The 16,420-nt window shown below is 37.7% G+C and overlaps 1 protein-coding gene across 4 annotated transcripts in view; it reads left to right on the top strand.

Moving 5' to 3' along the window:
- Positions 1 to 16,420, top strand: part of Rngtt (RNA guanylyltransferase and 5'-phosphatase) — a 259,489-nt gene that overhangs the window by 51,011 nt on the left and 192,058 nt on the right. For all 4 annotated transcript variants that reach the window (XM_013032875.1, XM_013032874.1, XM_013032873.1 and 1 more), the window contains exon 9: positions 15,652 to 15,787. In XM_013032875.1, the coding sequence (XP_012888329.1) occupies positions 15,652 to 15,787 (136 nt within the window). The remainder of the gene's footprint in view (positions 1 to 15,651; positions 15,788 to 16,420) is intronic.

Below are 16,420 nucleotides of genomic sequence, written 5' to 3'. Positions count from 1 at the left end.
TTCCTCCCTTCTGCTTGAACCCAGTGCCTAGGCACTGTCCTTGAACTTCTTTTGCTCTACCACATGAGCCACAGTGCTACTTCCGGCCTTTTCTGTTTATGTAGCACTGAGGGATGGAACCCAGGGCTTCATGCATGCTAGGCAAGCACTCTACCACTAAGCCACATTCTCAGCCCTCATTTCTAAATTTAAAATACATAATGGAAGATCTTTTGGTATAGGGTTTATGTAAAGCATATCTATGTTAAAAGTAGTATGTCAAGTCTTAGATTACTTCTTTTTCCTTTAAATAAAATATTTTTGAAAATAGTCATTGAGTGGAAATTATATAGGAATACAAAAAATGTTGCTTAGTTTTTAAAAAATTCTTAATTTCTGTTAAAGTTTAGATAGTTACTGGTTTACTGCCTATTTAGAGCCACTGAATAAAATACTTTGATGTGTGCAGTTATTTTGATTTGCAAAAATAAAGTTTTGGGAGGAGAAATAAAGTTTTGTGCATATTTAAGAAAATGTAAACTTAAGAAATTGTTCATGTCCTTGAATGAGATGATATGAGGTAACAGTGAAATATAATTGCATATAAATGACATGACATGTACTCCAAGAGTGTGGGAGATTTTAGAGGAGGTGATTAGTGAAGAATGAGTAACTTGGTTAGAGGAACAACAAGGAGAAGAAAGTCTTGAGGTACAAATAGCTTAAGAGGAATTGATTGATAATCAATATAAAGCTAGAATATGAGTTCTGGTCTTTGGGCCGTTAGATGCCTGGGCTAAAGGAAAAAAATGGTTTCATAACATAGGAACTGCTTAAACTGTTCATTAATGTTTTGAAGCTTGTCAGTATTAGCAATTGCTGAGCCATGAATCTCTCCATTAAGTTTTGATTGCCATATCAATTCCTACTTCTTGAGTTGGATTTAGAAAGTTGTGAGAGGCATTGTATCTCAGTCTCCTTGAAGCTTGGAGCACCTTATTTGCTGTCAGTTGACTAGGCCAGGGATGTTTGGGATCTTAGAAGTGTTTGCAAATAGTATAGAGTATGGTAACAGCATTTTCTGTAGAAATACAGATGACAGAACATGTACACTGAGGCGTCGTCATTGTTGCAGTACAAGGGAAAGTGTGTTACCTACTTCTCTAATTGAAGAAAGGAAAAAGAGGTGGTGATTCCAGAAAGCAAAGCCATCTCGGGGCTCAACTAGCTGGAGACTAGTGGAGGCACAAGGGAAATCTCCCATTATATCCACAACACTTTATTCCCATTTTCAAGGATTATTAGGTGAACTTTATTGGGACATAGTGAGAGCTTTGATTGACAGTAGATTCATTAGCATTCATTCAGTTAGTCTACCCAATTGTGAATTTCAAAAGTTGTTTAAGATGTGAAAATTAGAAGAGTGATGGGAATTAATTTGTGATCATACTTAGATTTTTTTCTTTTTTACTTTTCTGCTCTTTTTATCTTGTTTTAGGATAAAAACAAAATTTCTATAGCTAAGAGGGGAAAAATCCATTGAATATAACTTTTGGACAGATACTTGAGTGAAAATACTCTTTTATGTATTAAAAAGTTTTGATTTCTTTTGCTTCTTTTTACATCTGCTATCTGTCTTTCCTGTTTTCCTTTGCAATTTGAATGTTAAGGGTGGCTAGAGGTTGTTTAATCCAGCTGGGTTTCTTGTTAAAATGCAAATTCTCATTCAGTAAATCTGGGCTGGAGCCCAGGATTCTGTATTTTTTTTTTTTTAAAACAAGTTTCCAGTAATGCCAGTACTGCTGATCCTGGGGCCCAAGAAGCTCCTTAGCTTTCTTCAGTTATAAATGGTGATAGCAAAGCTGGGGAGAAACAGTGTTTTGTTCAGATCCTCTACCAGCATTAAAAACTAAAACAGGAAAAAACCCTCTTCTGATTAAATGATGATTCATTCCTATGTTAGATAGGAAATCATCATTTAATCAGAAGAGGATTATTCTATTTATTTATTTTTATTTTTTTATTGTGAAAATACTGTACAGAGGGGTTACAATTACATGGGCAAGATAGTGAGTACATTTCTTATCAAGCATTGTAGCCTCCTCCTTTGTTTACCCTTCCCATCCCTTCCCAGCCTCCCCCCAGAAGAGGATTATTTATTACTTTATTCAGTTTGAAGCATTAAGGTGTGTCTTAGGGCTGGGAATGTGGCTTAGTGGTAGAGTGAAGCCCTGGGTTCAATTCCTCAGTACCACATAAACAGAAAAAGCCCAAAGTGGCACTGTGGTTTACGTGGTAAAGTACTAGCTTTGAGCAAAAGAAGCTTAGGGACAGTGCCCAGGCCCTGAGTTTAAGCCCTAGGACTGGCAAAAAAGAAAAGAAAAGAAAAGATGTGTCTTAAAGTTTTTTCTTCTCTGTTATTGCTTTGAGGAGTTGGGAAAATAGAGACACTGAGTATAGTTATATCTAGTACTTGCAGTGGTTTTAGGTGATTACTAAGAAAGACATTTAGTGAACTCAGAAGATAGAATTTTTAGTATTCTCTCTCTAGAATTTAGTATTCTCTTTCTCTGAGACAGAGTCTCACTCTGTAGCCCAGCTGGCTTCAAACTGATGATCACCCTGCTTCAGCCTGTCAGTTGTGAGAGTATAGATAGATGCATGCTCTGGCTTAAAAATCTAGTTCTCCCTTCTCCCTTCCTTCCTCCTCTGCTATACTGGGGCTGGCATTTGGAGTCTTATACTTGCCAGGTAAGTGTTCTACCACTTGAGACATAGCTCCAGCCCCTAAAATGTAGTTTATGATGAAGATTTTTTTTTTGACAGTTCCTTGACTATTATAGCCCAGACTAATTTTGAGCTTACTATGTAGGTCGGGTTGGCTTCAAAATCATGATCCTCCTTCCTCTTTGCTCCCAGGTGCTGGGATTATAGATGTGGATGACCATGTTTATTTTTCTCTTTGGTGTAAAGCGACGGAGGAACATATTACTCATTTTTAGATATTTACACACTGGAGGAGGTAATAGAACTAGAGGGTTTTTATATTTTGGGTAGTGCCTGTGTGAATACCTTTTGCTCTTGCTTTAAATCTGCCCTCTGTGTGTGTGTGTGTGTGTGTGTGTGTGTATGTGTGTGTGTGAGAGAGAGAGAAAGAGAGAGAGATAGAGATGTATTTTTAGTGCTATTATTGTTGCAAGGTTGCGGATGCCTTGTGTATATGTGTGTGGGTGCATGCTACTTGGATGAAGTAGGACTGACTACATGTGAACTCTTCCAGCCTGTGAAGGTTGCATCATTCTCTAATTCTTTGTAGATTGGTGGAAAGGAGGAGGGAGCATAGCTGTAGTCCACAGAAGTGGCAGTTAGCAAGATTCATGTTACTGGTAGCAAATCAATTCAGTCCTGATCTGACAGTTCTTTTCACTGAGCTAAAGTTACGCTTTGAAATCCTACTTATACTTCTCCAGACTCTTGTTGACTTTATGAACCTAAAGATAGGAGGAAGTTCTTATTGTTATGGTAATTATGTATTTTGGGAGGCTAGATAAGGGAAATATGAACACATGCAAAATTATACCATTGCTAATATTTATTTATTTATCTGTCATTATTATTATTTTTTTGGTCAGTCGTGGGACCTGAACTCTGGGCCTGGGCACCGCCCCTCAGCTCTTCAGCTCAAGGCTAGCGCTCTACTGCTTGAGCCATAGTGCCATTTCCGGCTTTTTCTGCTTATGTGGTGCTGAGGAATCGAACCCAGGGCCTCATGCATGCAAGGCAAGCACTGTACCACTGAGCCACCTTCCCAGCCCTGCTAATTTTTATTTTAATGAGAAATTGTGGTATGAGAACATGGTAGTTTTCCATTGTATATAATAGCTTTTGGATTTACAGTATGCATATATCATTATTCTTATTAAATGTTAAACTGTTATGGGTTCTGGGTGTGTTTTTATCATTCTAGTGTTTAGTAAACAGGTTCTTAGATTGAGAGATCCACTTGATGGAAGTTACTTGAGTTTTCTGTTTTGAACTGTACTGTTGTATTTTTCATTCTTTGTTGTTCAACCAGGTAATGCAGTTTCTTATTTTATGGTTATGCTTACTCATAGAAAAATGAGTTAAGGTGCATTCTGATGGCTTACACCTGTAATCCTAGCTACTCAGAAGGCTGTGATCTAAAGATTGTGGTTTGAAGCTAGCCTGGGAAGGAAAGTCGGAGAGACTCTTATCTCCAGTTAACCACCACAAAGCCAGAAGTGGAGCTAGCCCTGAGCAAGAAGCTAAGGGGTAGCACTCAGGCCCTGAGTTCAAGCTGACTGACACACAAAAAAAGAGCAACAACAACAAAAACAATTAAAAAGTGAGTTTAGTAAATATACGGTACTATAGTTGCTGTCTGCCTTTGACTATATATTTATGTGTGGGTTTGTGCTTTTGGGCCTTGTGATTTTTCTCTCCCTACATTTTAGAATTCGTGTGTTAACTCATCTCCCTCTATTCTCGTCTCTCTCTTTTTTTTGTTTGCCAGTCATGGGGCTTGAATTCTTGGGCCTGGGCATTGCCCCTCAGCTCTTCAGTTCAAGGATAGAATGCTACCACTTGAGCTTTTTCTGTTTATGTGGTGCTGAGGAATCGAATCCAGGGCCTCATGCATGCAAGGCAATCACTCTACCACTGAGTCACCTTCCCAGGCCCTCCCTCTGTTTCTCTTTTTGGAGGTATTACCTCTATAAATGAATCCTTTTTGTTTTAAGTTTATCAAAAAAGCTACAATTTTTTTTTTGGGGGTCCGGTCGTGGGGCCTGAACTCTGGGCCTGGGCGCTGTCCCTCAGCTCTTCATCTCAAAGCTAGCACGCTACCACTTGAGCCACAGCGCCACTTCCGGCTTTTTTCTTATGTGGTTCTGAGGAATCGAACCCAGGGCCTCAAGCATGCAAGGCAAGCACTCTACCACCGAGCCACCTTCCCAGCCCAGCTACAATGTTTTGAGTGGAGGAATGTAAAAGTAGTAGTAATAGTACTAATAGCAATGTTATCTGGCCTTTTTCATCACCATTGTGCTACTACAATAAGATGCCTAAGAGCGGATACTTAACAGTTAAAGAGGCTTTTATTTAGCCTATAGTTTTGGATGTCAAACGTCCAAGTTAGTAGGTTCATTGCTTTGGCCTATGATAAGGATGATGATGGCAGGAACAACTGTCATAGCAAATGTTTACATCATGAGCTAGAAAGCAGAGAAAGCTACCTAGAGATTAGAGCCCAATTTCTTTTGGAATATACCCCTAATAACCAAATGGCCTCCTGCTCCTGTACTGTGAACCAGATTTTTTGAATCTTTGGGAGACACTAATCCAATCTGTAACTAGGAGGCAGTTTTTGACACGTGAGTCACTATTTGGTAACTGCGTGCACATGCTTGCGTGTGCATATGTACGTGTGTGTGTGTGTGTAACTGCGTGCACATGCTTGCGTGTGCATATGTATGTGTGTGTGTGTGTGTGTGTGTGTGTGTGCTTGTCCTAGTCTTGGGGCTTGAAACCAGGGCCTTGCTGTTCCTGATCTTTTTTTGCTGAAGGCTAGCGTTCTATCACTTGAGCCACAGTTCTATTTTCACTTTACACACTGGAGAAGGGAATAGAACTAGAGTGATTAATTGGAGTCTCCTGGACTTTTCTGTCTGGGCTGGTTTTGAATTGTGATTCTTAGATGTCATCTTCCTGAGTATTTAGGATTACAGGCATGAGCCACTGGTGCCTGGCTTGTAGATTTTTTATATTAATTTATTCAGTTCTTTTTTAGTTTGTGGCAAAATAAACAACATGCATTTTACAATTTTAGCAGTCTTCTTTTGTTTTGTTTATTCAAAGCCAGGAGTTCACTGTGTAGCTAGGTTGGTCTAGAACTATGTAGCCCAGCCAACCTTTAAACTCCAGATCTACCTGCTGAGACTCCTAACATATACCATTACACCTGGCTTTTTTTTTTTTTTTTGCCAATTCTGGTGCTTGAACTCAGCCTGGATGCTGTATCTGAGCTTTTTTGTCAAGGCTAGTAGCATTCTCACTTGAGCCATAGCTTTACTTTTGGTTCTTGGTGATTAGAGATGAAAGTCTCAGGGAGCTGGGCGCTGGTGGCTCACACCTGTAATCCTAGCTACTCAGGAGGCTGAGATCTGAGGATCGCGGTTCAAAGCCAGCCCGGGCAGGAGAGACCGTGAGACTCCTATCTCCAATAAACCACCAGAAAACCGGAAGTGGCGCTGTAGCTCAAGTGGTAGAGTGCTCGCCTTGAGCTGAAGAGCTGAGGGACAGCGCCCAGGCCCAGAGTTCAAGCCCCACGACCGACCACAAAAAAAAAAAAAAAAAAAAAAAAAGTCTCAGGGACTTTTCCTGCTTGTGAGCCACCAGTGCCTGATGTGTTTTGATTCATTTTTGAATGTGGTATTAAATCTGTTCATATACTTGTGCAGCTAGCATGTTTAATCCATGTTCAGGACTCTTGCATGTAACAAAACCAAAACTCTATATCCATTCAACAGTATTTCCTACTCCTTTCTTGTTCAACCCCTGGGAGTCCTCATTCTACTTTGTCTGTGATTTTAACACTGTCCTCAGGTTTTGTCCATATTGTATGCTAGACTGTCCTTTCTTCCTTCCTCCCTTCCCTCCCTCCCTCCTTCTCTTTCTTTCTTTCTTTCTTTCTTTCTTTCTTTCTTTCTTTCTTTCTTTCTTTCTTTCTTTCTTTCTTTCTTTCTTTCTTTCTTTCTTTCTGTCTTTCTTTCTTTCTCTCTCTTTCTCTCTTTCTTTCTTTCTCTCTCTCCCTTCCTCCCTCCCTCCCTTCCTTCCTTCCTTCCTTCCTTCTTTCCTTCCTTCCTTCCTTCGACTTGAATTTAGGGCCTAGTCACTGTCTGCTTTTGCTCAAGGCTAGTACTCTACTACTTGAACCACAGTACCTCTGCTGGCTTTTTTGTTTATGTGGTACTGAGGAATCCAACCTAGGACTTCATGCTTGCTAGGCAAGCACTCTACCACTAAGCCACATTCCCAGCCCTAGACTGATTTAATTCTTACAGTTGTCTTAGGAGGAAGGACTTTTGATGAGAAAAACAGAGCAGTCATGAAATTTACATAGTAGTAAGAACATGTGCCTTTCCAGGGTGTTTGTTCTTCACCATGGATGTAGACTCCTGGAGGTTTTTCTATATTAGTGTTTTCTGTTTTGCCTAGAGTATTGTCATTTCTATTTATTATATAATATGTCATACAATACCTTTGACACTAGTGGCAAATAAACATAATACATTGCTAGTGCTCATTGCATTTCTGCTATAAATTGGTCCAATTGCCATGTAAAGATGAAATTCTGTGAACTGGATTTTAAGGTTCCTACCTGATTATTTCTATATGCTTCTCTTATACCATACAGTGATTCTTTGTTGTGCATCATATATATGTCATTTGTGGAAAACTAGAAACTAAATATAGTAATTTGTAAAGGACTTGTTATGTAGAATATGTGGATGTCATGGACATGAGTTATGTGTTTTTATTATCTTTAAGTAGTACAAAGTGGTTGCCATTTAACAACAGTTTATGAATACAGTGTCATTGCTTTCAACATTCTTACCCATCCCTACCGACCCACCCCTTCCCTGGAAGTGAGTTTTAAATAGAAGTTTGAAAGCTTGTATTTTGAGGCTTAGGAACAGGCATGTATAATTTTTGAACGGTGGGATGATAGAATAAGATGTTGCAATTTTGAAATGAAAAGATAAAGTTATTTTGAGTTTTGATACCAAAGTTATTTTGAGTTTTGATACCAATAATCATTTCATTAGATTTGGGGAGGTTACTTTGTTGGTTCTAGTTTGTCTTCCTGTTTTTTAAGGGGCTTGTATAGCATATATATATATATATATATATATATATATAAAACAATCAAATATAGGTCTATATTTCTATCAGATATAAAGTCTGGAATTAGAGTTCTGAAACTGGAATTTTCCCCCTAAATTCTCGTAACCACTGCCCTTTTGCCTTTGGTAATTGATGTAAGTATATTAAATGTTTTCTAATTGTTAGGTAGTTTGGAACACATTTACTCTTTATCTTACTATACACTTGATTATTTGTGTTTCACGTTATTAATGTTGTGGAATATAAGAGAGAGGTCCAAAAACATAGTAGGCTCATTGCTGAAGCTGTGCAAGACGCAGTTTTATTGGTTGAAGAGCTTTCTTGAAACAGATGCATCTATGAATTTGAAAATGATACATATATATCACTTATACATATATTGATATATATATATATCATATGTCATATATATGATAGTTTAAGAAGGTTAGAGATTTTACTGTTTTTGAAAACATAGATCCTCTAGGTTTTCAAGATTTTTTTTTTTTTTGCTGGTCATGGGCCTTGAACTCTGGGCCTGAGCTCTGTCCCTCAGCTCTTCAGCTCAAGGCAAGCTCTCTACCATGTGAACTACAGCACCACTTCCGGTTTTCTGGTGGTTTATTGGAGATAAGAGTTTCATGGACTTTCCTACCCGGGCTGGCTTTGAACTGAGATCCTCAGATCTCAGCCTCCTGAGTAGCTAGGATTACAGGCGCCACTGGTGCTGGCGTTTTCAAAGTATTCTTGTAGATCAGTTAACTAAAATTGAACTAGAAGTTATAATGTTTTGTATAATGACTTTTCTATGGACAGAATTTACCAAATACTATTTATTAAGTTCTTGGTGAACAGAGCACAGTAGGAAGTTTGTAGTACAAATAACATACAAAATAAAGATAGCACATATATACAATCCTAGCTCTTTTAGCCTAAAGCTAGGAAATAATGAGTTCAAGGCCAGTCTAGGCTACATGTTGAGGTCTTACCTTTCTCTCTCTCTTTTTTTTTCCTTGTTGGTCATGGGGCTTGAACGCTGGGCCTGGGCTCTGTCCCTCAGCTCTTGAGCTCAAGGCTAGTGCTATACCATTTGAGCCATAGCGCCACTTCTGGTTTTCTGGTGGATAATTGGAGATAAAAGTCTCATGGACTTTCTTACCCAGGCTGGCTTTGAACCATGGTCCTCAGATCTCAGCCTCCTGAGTAGCTAGGATTACAGGCATGAGTCACCAGTGCCTGGCTCTATCTCAGAAACCCAAAAGTTCAAAACCAACTAAATGAAAGAAATTAAATTAGTTAAATTATGTAAATCTTCAGTGATATGCCACTGGCCTGCTATTTAATAGTTACCTTTCTAAGTCAAACGATTGATTAGACAGATCTGACAAATGGTTAGGGAAGTGAATGAGCTTTACAATTTAAAATTAAATGATACTTATTGTCTGTATAATTACTGTATGCATTTAAGTGATTGCATTGAAGAGAATGAAATTATTGCTTGAAGTAAATTTAAGACCATAAAGCCTCACTACATCTGTTTCATGATTTTAAATTGATGTGATATGAGGATGAAAGAAAAGCTAATCCTTTCGAAGAGCTTGCTGTGCTTATCAATAATCAAAATTAAAATGCTGGTAGGATTGAGGTCTTATAATGTCAAGTAATATTTTGATTTTCTTTGAGAAATAGAATATGTTAGAAATATGTCTTTATCCCATACATGTCAGTTCTTTATAATTTGTTAATGTGAAAATAAAGACCTTAATATAATTTTGTTTTGGAATTTGTAGAAGTTTAAAATAAAGCTCTACTCCAAATATTTATTTCTTTTGAAGAGTTGAAATGTTGTATGTCATATGAGCAGGTAATTGTCATTAGTTTGAAATTAAAGCTCCCATATAGGATTACATTACTTTTTTTTGGATTATATTGTTTTATAATCAAATCTTGCTCCTTTTTAAGAAATGTTGTGTTATGTTTTAATTTATCAGAAGACTTTCTGAAATTTCTTTAAGCTGTATTCTATGGAATAACAGTACAAATGGTGGTTATTTGCACTTTGCATATAAATCTTATTTAATTCCTAGCATAGCAAAATTACTCTGTATATGTTTGGCAAAATGTACTATTGTAACAAGGGTATACAAATAATACAATTGTGATGTTTTTAAGAACTGATTTCTATTAAAAGAGACTTCTTGTAGAGATTGTAAAGAGGATTCGTATTATGCTTATTTTTCTGTCTACAGGAATTTTTATGTTTTAGATGTGTTGCTAGCTTTGAGGCTTATGGATGGGACTAAGTAAGGGAGATGAGAAGGAAGAAAATGCTTTGTAGTAAGAGCTGAATGCCAGTGGCTTTTGCCTGTAATCCTAGCTCCTTAGGAGGCTGAGGTCTGAGGATAGTGGCAGAGCCAGCATGAGCAGAAAAGTCCTTGAGACTCTATCTGCAGTTAAACATCAAAAAGCAGAAGTGGAGCTTGGTAGAGTACTAACCTTGAGCAAAAAGCTCAGGGGCAGTGCCCAGGCTCTGAATTCAAGCTCCAGAATCTGGCAACAAAAAAATAAATAAAATGTATAATAAGATATACTTAAAATTTCTTTTAAGAGTTGCAAATGTCAGGAAGAAAATGGGTCAGAGTGGATATTTGTATATATTACAAAAGTAGCAGAATTTACTGAGCAGTGAGCTAGTGAGAAAGATGCCTAGGTCAAGTACATAAGTCCCATGGGAAGTATAAGAAACCTGGAGTTTGACAAGTCAGCTTTTCTTGTATTTAAAACAAGATATAAATGACCGGTATTGTTGAATAGGCAGCAGGATTTGACTATCTGCTCTTAGGACAGGAAGGTTTAAAACTGATGGTTTGGAAATTGACTTTGAACTGGATTTTATGTGAGATTGTATTATACTTGATTTAAGTTTTATATTTCTCTGCAACCTCGAGAATTAGATTGTATGGACTCTGTGTCAGTTTTATTGGGAGAAGAAGTGAGAGAAAATGTAGCAGAGGTTTGGTAGTAGATTCCTGTGAGAAAAATATGTACAAGCAAAGTTAACTTTGGCTTTTGCATTGTATACTTGTATCTGTTGAAGGATGAAAAGTAGATGTCATTTGCTTGGCGTGAAGTTATTGTATATATAAATAGCTAGTATTACATAATCCTTGGTATTGAAGAGATGTTGGGGACATAATAGTGGGATTACATCATAGGTACATTTAACTTACTTGCACTCATCTATGTAGAGTGGAAAAGTGGGAGTGGGGGAACGTAGCATAATTGTTAGCATTCTTGACTGTAAGCAGTAGGAATCAACTTCTGCTAATTGATGCAAAAGAATGTCTTGGAAAAGACCCTTGAGACATACTTAGGAATCAAGGTTAACCAGCAGGAGGACTGGAGCCAAGATGAGGGCATAGGAACACTTGAGTGGGAAGCCATCACTGGTACTTGCTGACAATGTCTCAGTTGTTGCTATGAATAATTTTTCAACTATTCTTGTTCCTGTCACTCAAGTTAAAGTCTTGAGAAAGGAACATTTGATTGTCTGGCTCAGATCCAGAGCTTGTTTCCAACCTGTTAGGGGACCAGGAGTAGAGAAAAATCTGGTCTTTAGTTTCTATTGTGAAAACAAAATCATCCATATCCAAAATTGAACTCATAATGTCTGTGATTTCTCCTAAGGAAAGCAGAACACTTCCTTAATGCCTCACAACTCAGTAAATAAATGTACCCAGTAGTTTAAAATCATCCTGACTTTCCCCATTTTCTTAGCTTCACATATAGCAAATAGTATATGGTCCTGACAGTCTATTCCTTAATACCTTGAATTTAGTTGTTAACTCTTTTTGCTCAAGGCTAGCACTCTGTCACTTGCGCCACAGTGCCACCTCTGGCTTTTTCTGTTTATATGGTCCTGAGGAATCAAACCCAGGGCTTCATGCATGGTAGGCAAGCACTCTACCACTAAGCCACTTTCCCAGACCCTCACTTATTATTCTTGATATTATTTTTACCTAATGGTATAAATTATGTGAGATTGTAAAAAGAGTGAGTGCTCATTTATCTTCCTAGTGTAGCAGTGGGCCTGGCTCCTGGTTGGTCCTTATTATTTTAAGAGGAAACCTATAATGTGTTTGATATGGGTTGGCAATATAGAGACTGAAATTAATTAGTTTTAATGTTCACCAAGGTGCTCTTGTGTGGGGCTCTCTGACAGGAGGGTTGTAAAACTTGCTGTTCTAAAGGTGCTATGGTATGAAGAATATAGTTTAGTGTTGTGTCTTCTCCTCCTCTTTCTTTTTTTTTTCCCAAAGGGAAAACATTTCTCCAGGTCTAATTTGATTGTATGTTTGTTGCTGATGTTAGTTTTAGGCTCTTACTCCCCCCTCTATTTAACAAAAGCTTTTTTAAAATTTAAATTTAAATTTTATTGTAAAGATGATGTATAGATGAGTACTTCTTAAACTTTTCAGAAGTATAGAGAAATAAAACAAAAATAGAAATAACTTAATGATGCATAGAAATGATAACATTTTATTATAGACTTTCCTTTGTATCTGCAGTGTACATACAGTATTGTTCTTTTCCTTTTCTCTATAATTAGATTATAAATTTGGATTTTTAACTTGCTTTTTCCCACTTAATATGTTTTGAATCTCTTTCCATATTAATGAATATTTTTGCTATTGTTTTAGAAATGTTTGAATAATTTGCTTTCACGTTGCTATTTGCATGGATATGCAGTATTAGCCTATCTGCTCAACGATGGAATTTGAATTTCTACTTTCTCACTCTTATACAACAATAGTATAAACCTCCTTAGATATAAAGTCTAGCTTATTGGGTGCCTTTGTATGTTTGAATAGACCATGAAACTCACTTGATTTGTGGGAAAGAACAAAATAGATATTATTTCTGCTTTCAGAGAATGAGAAAATTTTTTGTATAATTAGTACTTAGAGCTGAGTATGCAGTGATAATTTAAGTTGTAAGATGTTCAGAAACACTTTCCTTTTAGACTGTTTGAAGGTATGTGAATTAACAGTTGAACTAAAATACTGCCTATCAGTTTTCTTTCTCTATAATGTATTTCCTAAATTATATTTATATATATATATACACACACACAAATGTATCAGAGGTTTTACTCAATTTTATGTCTGTGATCTTAGTGACTGAGAAAGTTTGAAAGAGTCTAGTTTCCTGGAAAAGCAGTTTATGGATTTTGTTTTTCTTTATTTAGCCTGTATAGCTTGGGAATATACACTTTTTTTTGGTGGGGGGGGCCTAAATTTGAGGCGTGGGCACTGCCCTTGAGGTCTTTTTAGGCTAGCACTATACCACTTTGAGCTTTAGCTCTACTTCTGGTTTTCTGGTGGTTAATAGAAGATAACAGTCTTGGGGATTTTCCTGCCAGGCTGTCTTTGAACCACGATCCTCAGTTCTCAGCCTCCTGAGTAGCTGGGTTTACATGTATATATGCGCCACGGGCATATATACTTTAGTAGAAAGTTATTCAAAGCTGAAGTTGCTCCACTGCTTGAGCCATACCTCCAACCCTGACTTTTGGTTGGTTGATTGGTTTAGAGATATCATTCTGTCTAGGATGGCTTTGAACTTACTCTTCTTTATCTGTCTTCCTGAGTAGATAGGATTAGCCTAGATTAACTTTTATATAAATTAAATTCTGTCTTTGATTGAGAATGGATATAATATAAATACCTATGAATAATTTTGAGTGTTGAATTTACAATTGAGATAATTTCCTAATTAATAAGAAATTATGTTACAGTACTGAATCATATTCACTGAAAGTGGAACCATAGTTATATATGTACTTGGCAGTATGCAAGATAGTTGCCTCCCTCCGCCCCAACCTTTCTTTTCCTGGTCCTAAGGCTTGAATTCAGGTCCTGGTTACCTGAGCCTCTTTGTACTTAAGACTAGCATTCTACCACTTGAGCCACAGTACCACTTTTGGCTTTTTCTGAGTAGTTTATTGAAGATAAGTGTCTTATGAACTTTTCTGCTTGGGCTGGCTTCAAACAGTAGTCCTCAGGTCTCAGCCTTTGAGTGGCTAGGATTACAGGTGTGATAGTTACCTCTTAAAAAAAAACTAAAAAGGAAGGTGGCTCAGTGGTAGAGTGCTTGCCTCGCATGCATGAGACCCTGAGTTCGATTCCTCAGCACCACATAAGCAGAAAAAAACGGAAGTAGCCCTATGGCTTAAGTGGTACAGCACCAACCTTTAGCTGAAGAGCTGAGGGACAGTGCCCAGGCCCAGAGTTCAGGCCCCACGACTGACCCCCCCCAAAAAAAACAACTAAAAAAACACCCCCCAAACCCTCACAAAGTCCTGAACCTGGCCAGGCACTGTAATATCTATAATCTTAGCTACTTAAGAGGCTGAAATCTGAGGATCTCCTTTCCAAGCCAGCCCAGGCAGGAATATCTATGAGACTCCAACTAATCTCCAATTAAATCTCTGATTGACAAAAGCCACAAGTAGAGATGTGGCTCAAGTGGTAGAATGCCAGCCTTGAGCAGTCAAACTATAGGACAATGCATTGACATTGGGTTCAGCCATAACAGTGTTGTGCCTGTGTACTCAGATGTTGAGTTTAAGCCCTAGAAGTACACACGTGCCTGGGCAAACACAATCAGATTAGTGCCTGAGCATGGTATGTGTTTGTAATTCCAACTACTGAGAAGGTGCAAATAGAGGATAGCAATCTCAAGCCATCCATAGAAAAAGTATGACACCTAATCTGGATTTGTACTTAAAGACAGGAGCTCTATTACTTGAGCCATGTCCTGGCTGTTCTTGCTTTTTTTTTTTTTTTGTTACTGCGATGTTAGTGAGATGTCAGAGCCAATCACTCTTGCTTATGTTAATTTTTTTTTTGGCACTCTATTGCTCGAGCTACTCTACTTTCTACGACTAAGAAAAATTCTTTTGGTTTGCACAAAATTTAAAACATTTAAATTTTTTGTCATGAATGAGAAAAAGTTGTATCTATAGTTGTGATATTTGGCTATATCACAATATTGATTCAAAGAGAAAAACAACTAGTTTTGCTAACTGGTATGGTAGAAGAGCCATTGGATAGTTTGAAGATGGGCTATTTGAAAATTACTCCTCACTGGTTTTTCTTTTTCAAAGTGGAAAGAGTAACATCTAATTTATATAGTTTTTGAAACCAAAATGCAACACTCTATATGTTTGTTCACTTTGAAAGCCTTTGACATAAAATCTTATACAAATAAGAAAAACATTCTTTTTTTTTTTTGGCGGTTGTGGGTCTTGAACTCTGGGCTTGGGCACTGTCCTTGCACTCTTCAGCTGAAGGCGAGTGCTCTACTGCTTGAGCCACAGCACCACTTCTGGTTTTCTAGTGGTTTATTGGAGATAAGAGTCTCATGGACTTTCCTGTCCTGGCTGGCTTTGAACTGCCATCCTCAGATCTCAGCCTCCTGAGTAGCTAGGATTGCAGGTGTAAGCAATGGGCGCCCGGCTAGAAAAACATTCTTATGTATCTTAAGTTTGCTTTTGGTCATCACATTGTCTCCAATTTAAAAAATCTTCCATTTCTATGGCAATGAAAAATGTGCAGACTTCATTTGTGGTGTTTTAATTTGTACAATATAATGATTGGTGAATATTACTCCATAAATATGTTGTAAATCTAAGGAAGATCTCATTTCTTATGACCCTATTCTGGATATACTGTTAATATTACCCTTTTAATGTTCCATTTACAGTTACATGATGTTGATTGATGGCACAAATGAAGTTTTTATGATTGATAGAGACAATTCAGTGTTTCATGTTTCAAATCTGGAATTTCCATTTCGTAAAGATCTCCGCATGCATTTGTCAAATACTCTTTTGGATGGGGTAAGTAATTTATTTTGTATGTATGCATTTAAAAATCAAACTTGCCAGTTTTTCCTTAAGTGTGTGAGGAAATTAGAATTGAGTAAAGTTTTTATTGAGTTGTTAAAGTTCATATGCCTTTTTAATTGAATTAGATCCTGTTTTTGTTTTCTTTTTTTCTTTTTGGATCGGTCTTGGGCCTTGAGCTTAGGGCCTGGGTACTGTCCCTGAATCTTTTTGCTCAAGGCTAGTGCTCTACCACTTCAAGCCACAGTTCCACTTCCAGTTTTGGGATGGTTAATTGGAGCTAAGAGTCTCATGAATTTCCCTTCCTGGGCTGGCTTTGAAGGGTGGATCTTCAAATTTCAGCCTCCAGAATAGCTAAGATTACAGGTGTGAACCACCAGAATCTGGCTAGATCCTTGTTTGTTTTTTTCTTCTTTTTATTTTTGCCCTTTTAAAAATTGTAATTCTAGGGGCTGGGAAGGTGGCTCAGTGGTAGAGCGCTTGCCTTGCATGAATGAGGCTCTGGGTTTGATTCCTCAGCACCACATAAGCAAAAAGAAAAAAGCTAGAAGTGGTGCTGTGGCTCAAGTGGTAGAGCGCTAGCCTTGAGCTGAAGAGCTGAGGGACAGCGCCCAGGCCCAGAGTTCA

This window comes from Dipodomys ordii, unplaced genomic scaffold (assembly GCF_000151885.1).
Source record: "Dipodomys ordii isolate 6190 unplaced genomic scaffold, Dord_2.0 Scaffold158, whole genome shotgun sequence".
Taxonomy (NCBI): domain Eukaryota; kingdom Metazoa; phylum Chordata; class Mammalia; order Rodentia; family Heteromyidae; genus Dipodomys; species Dipodomys ordii.
The sequence above is the reverse complement of the archived record's forward strand: the minus strand, read 5'-3'. Positions and strand labels throughout refer to the sequence as shown.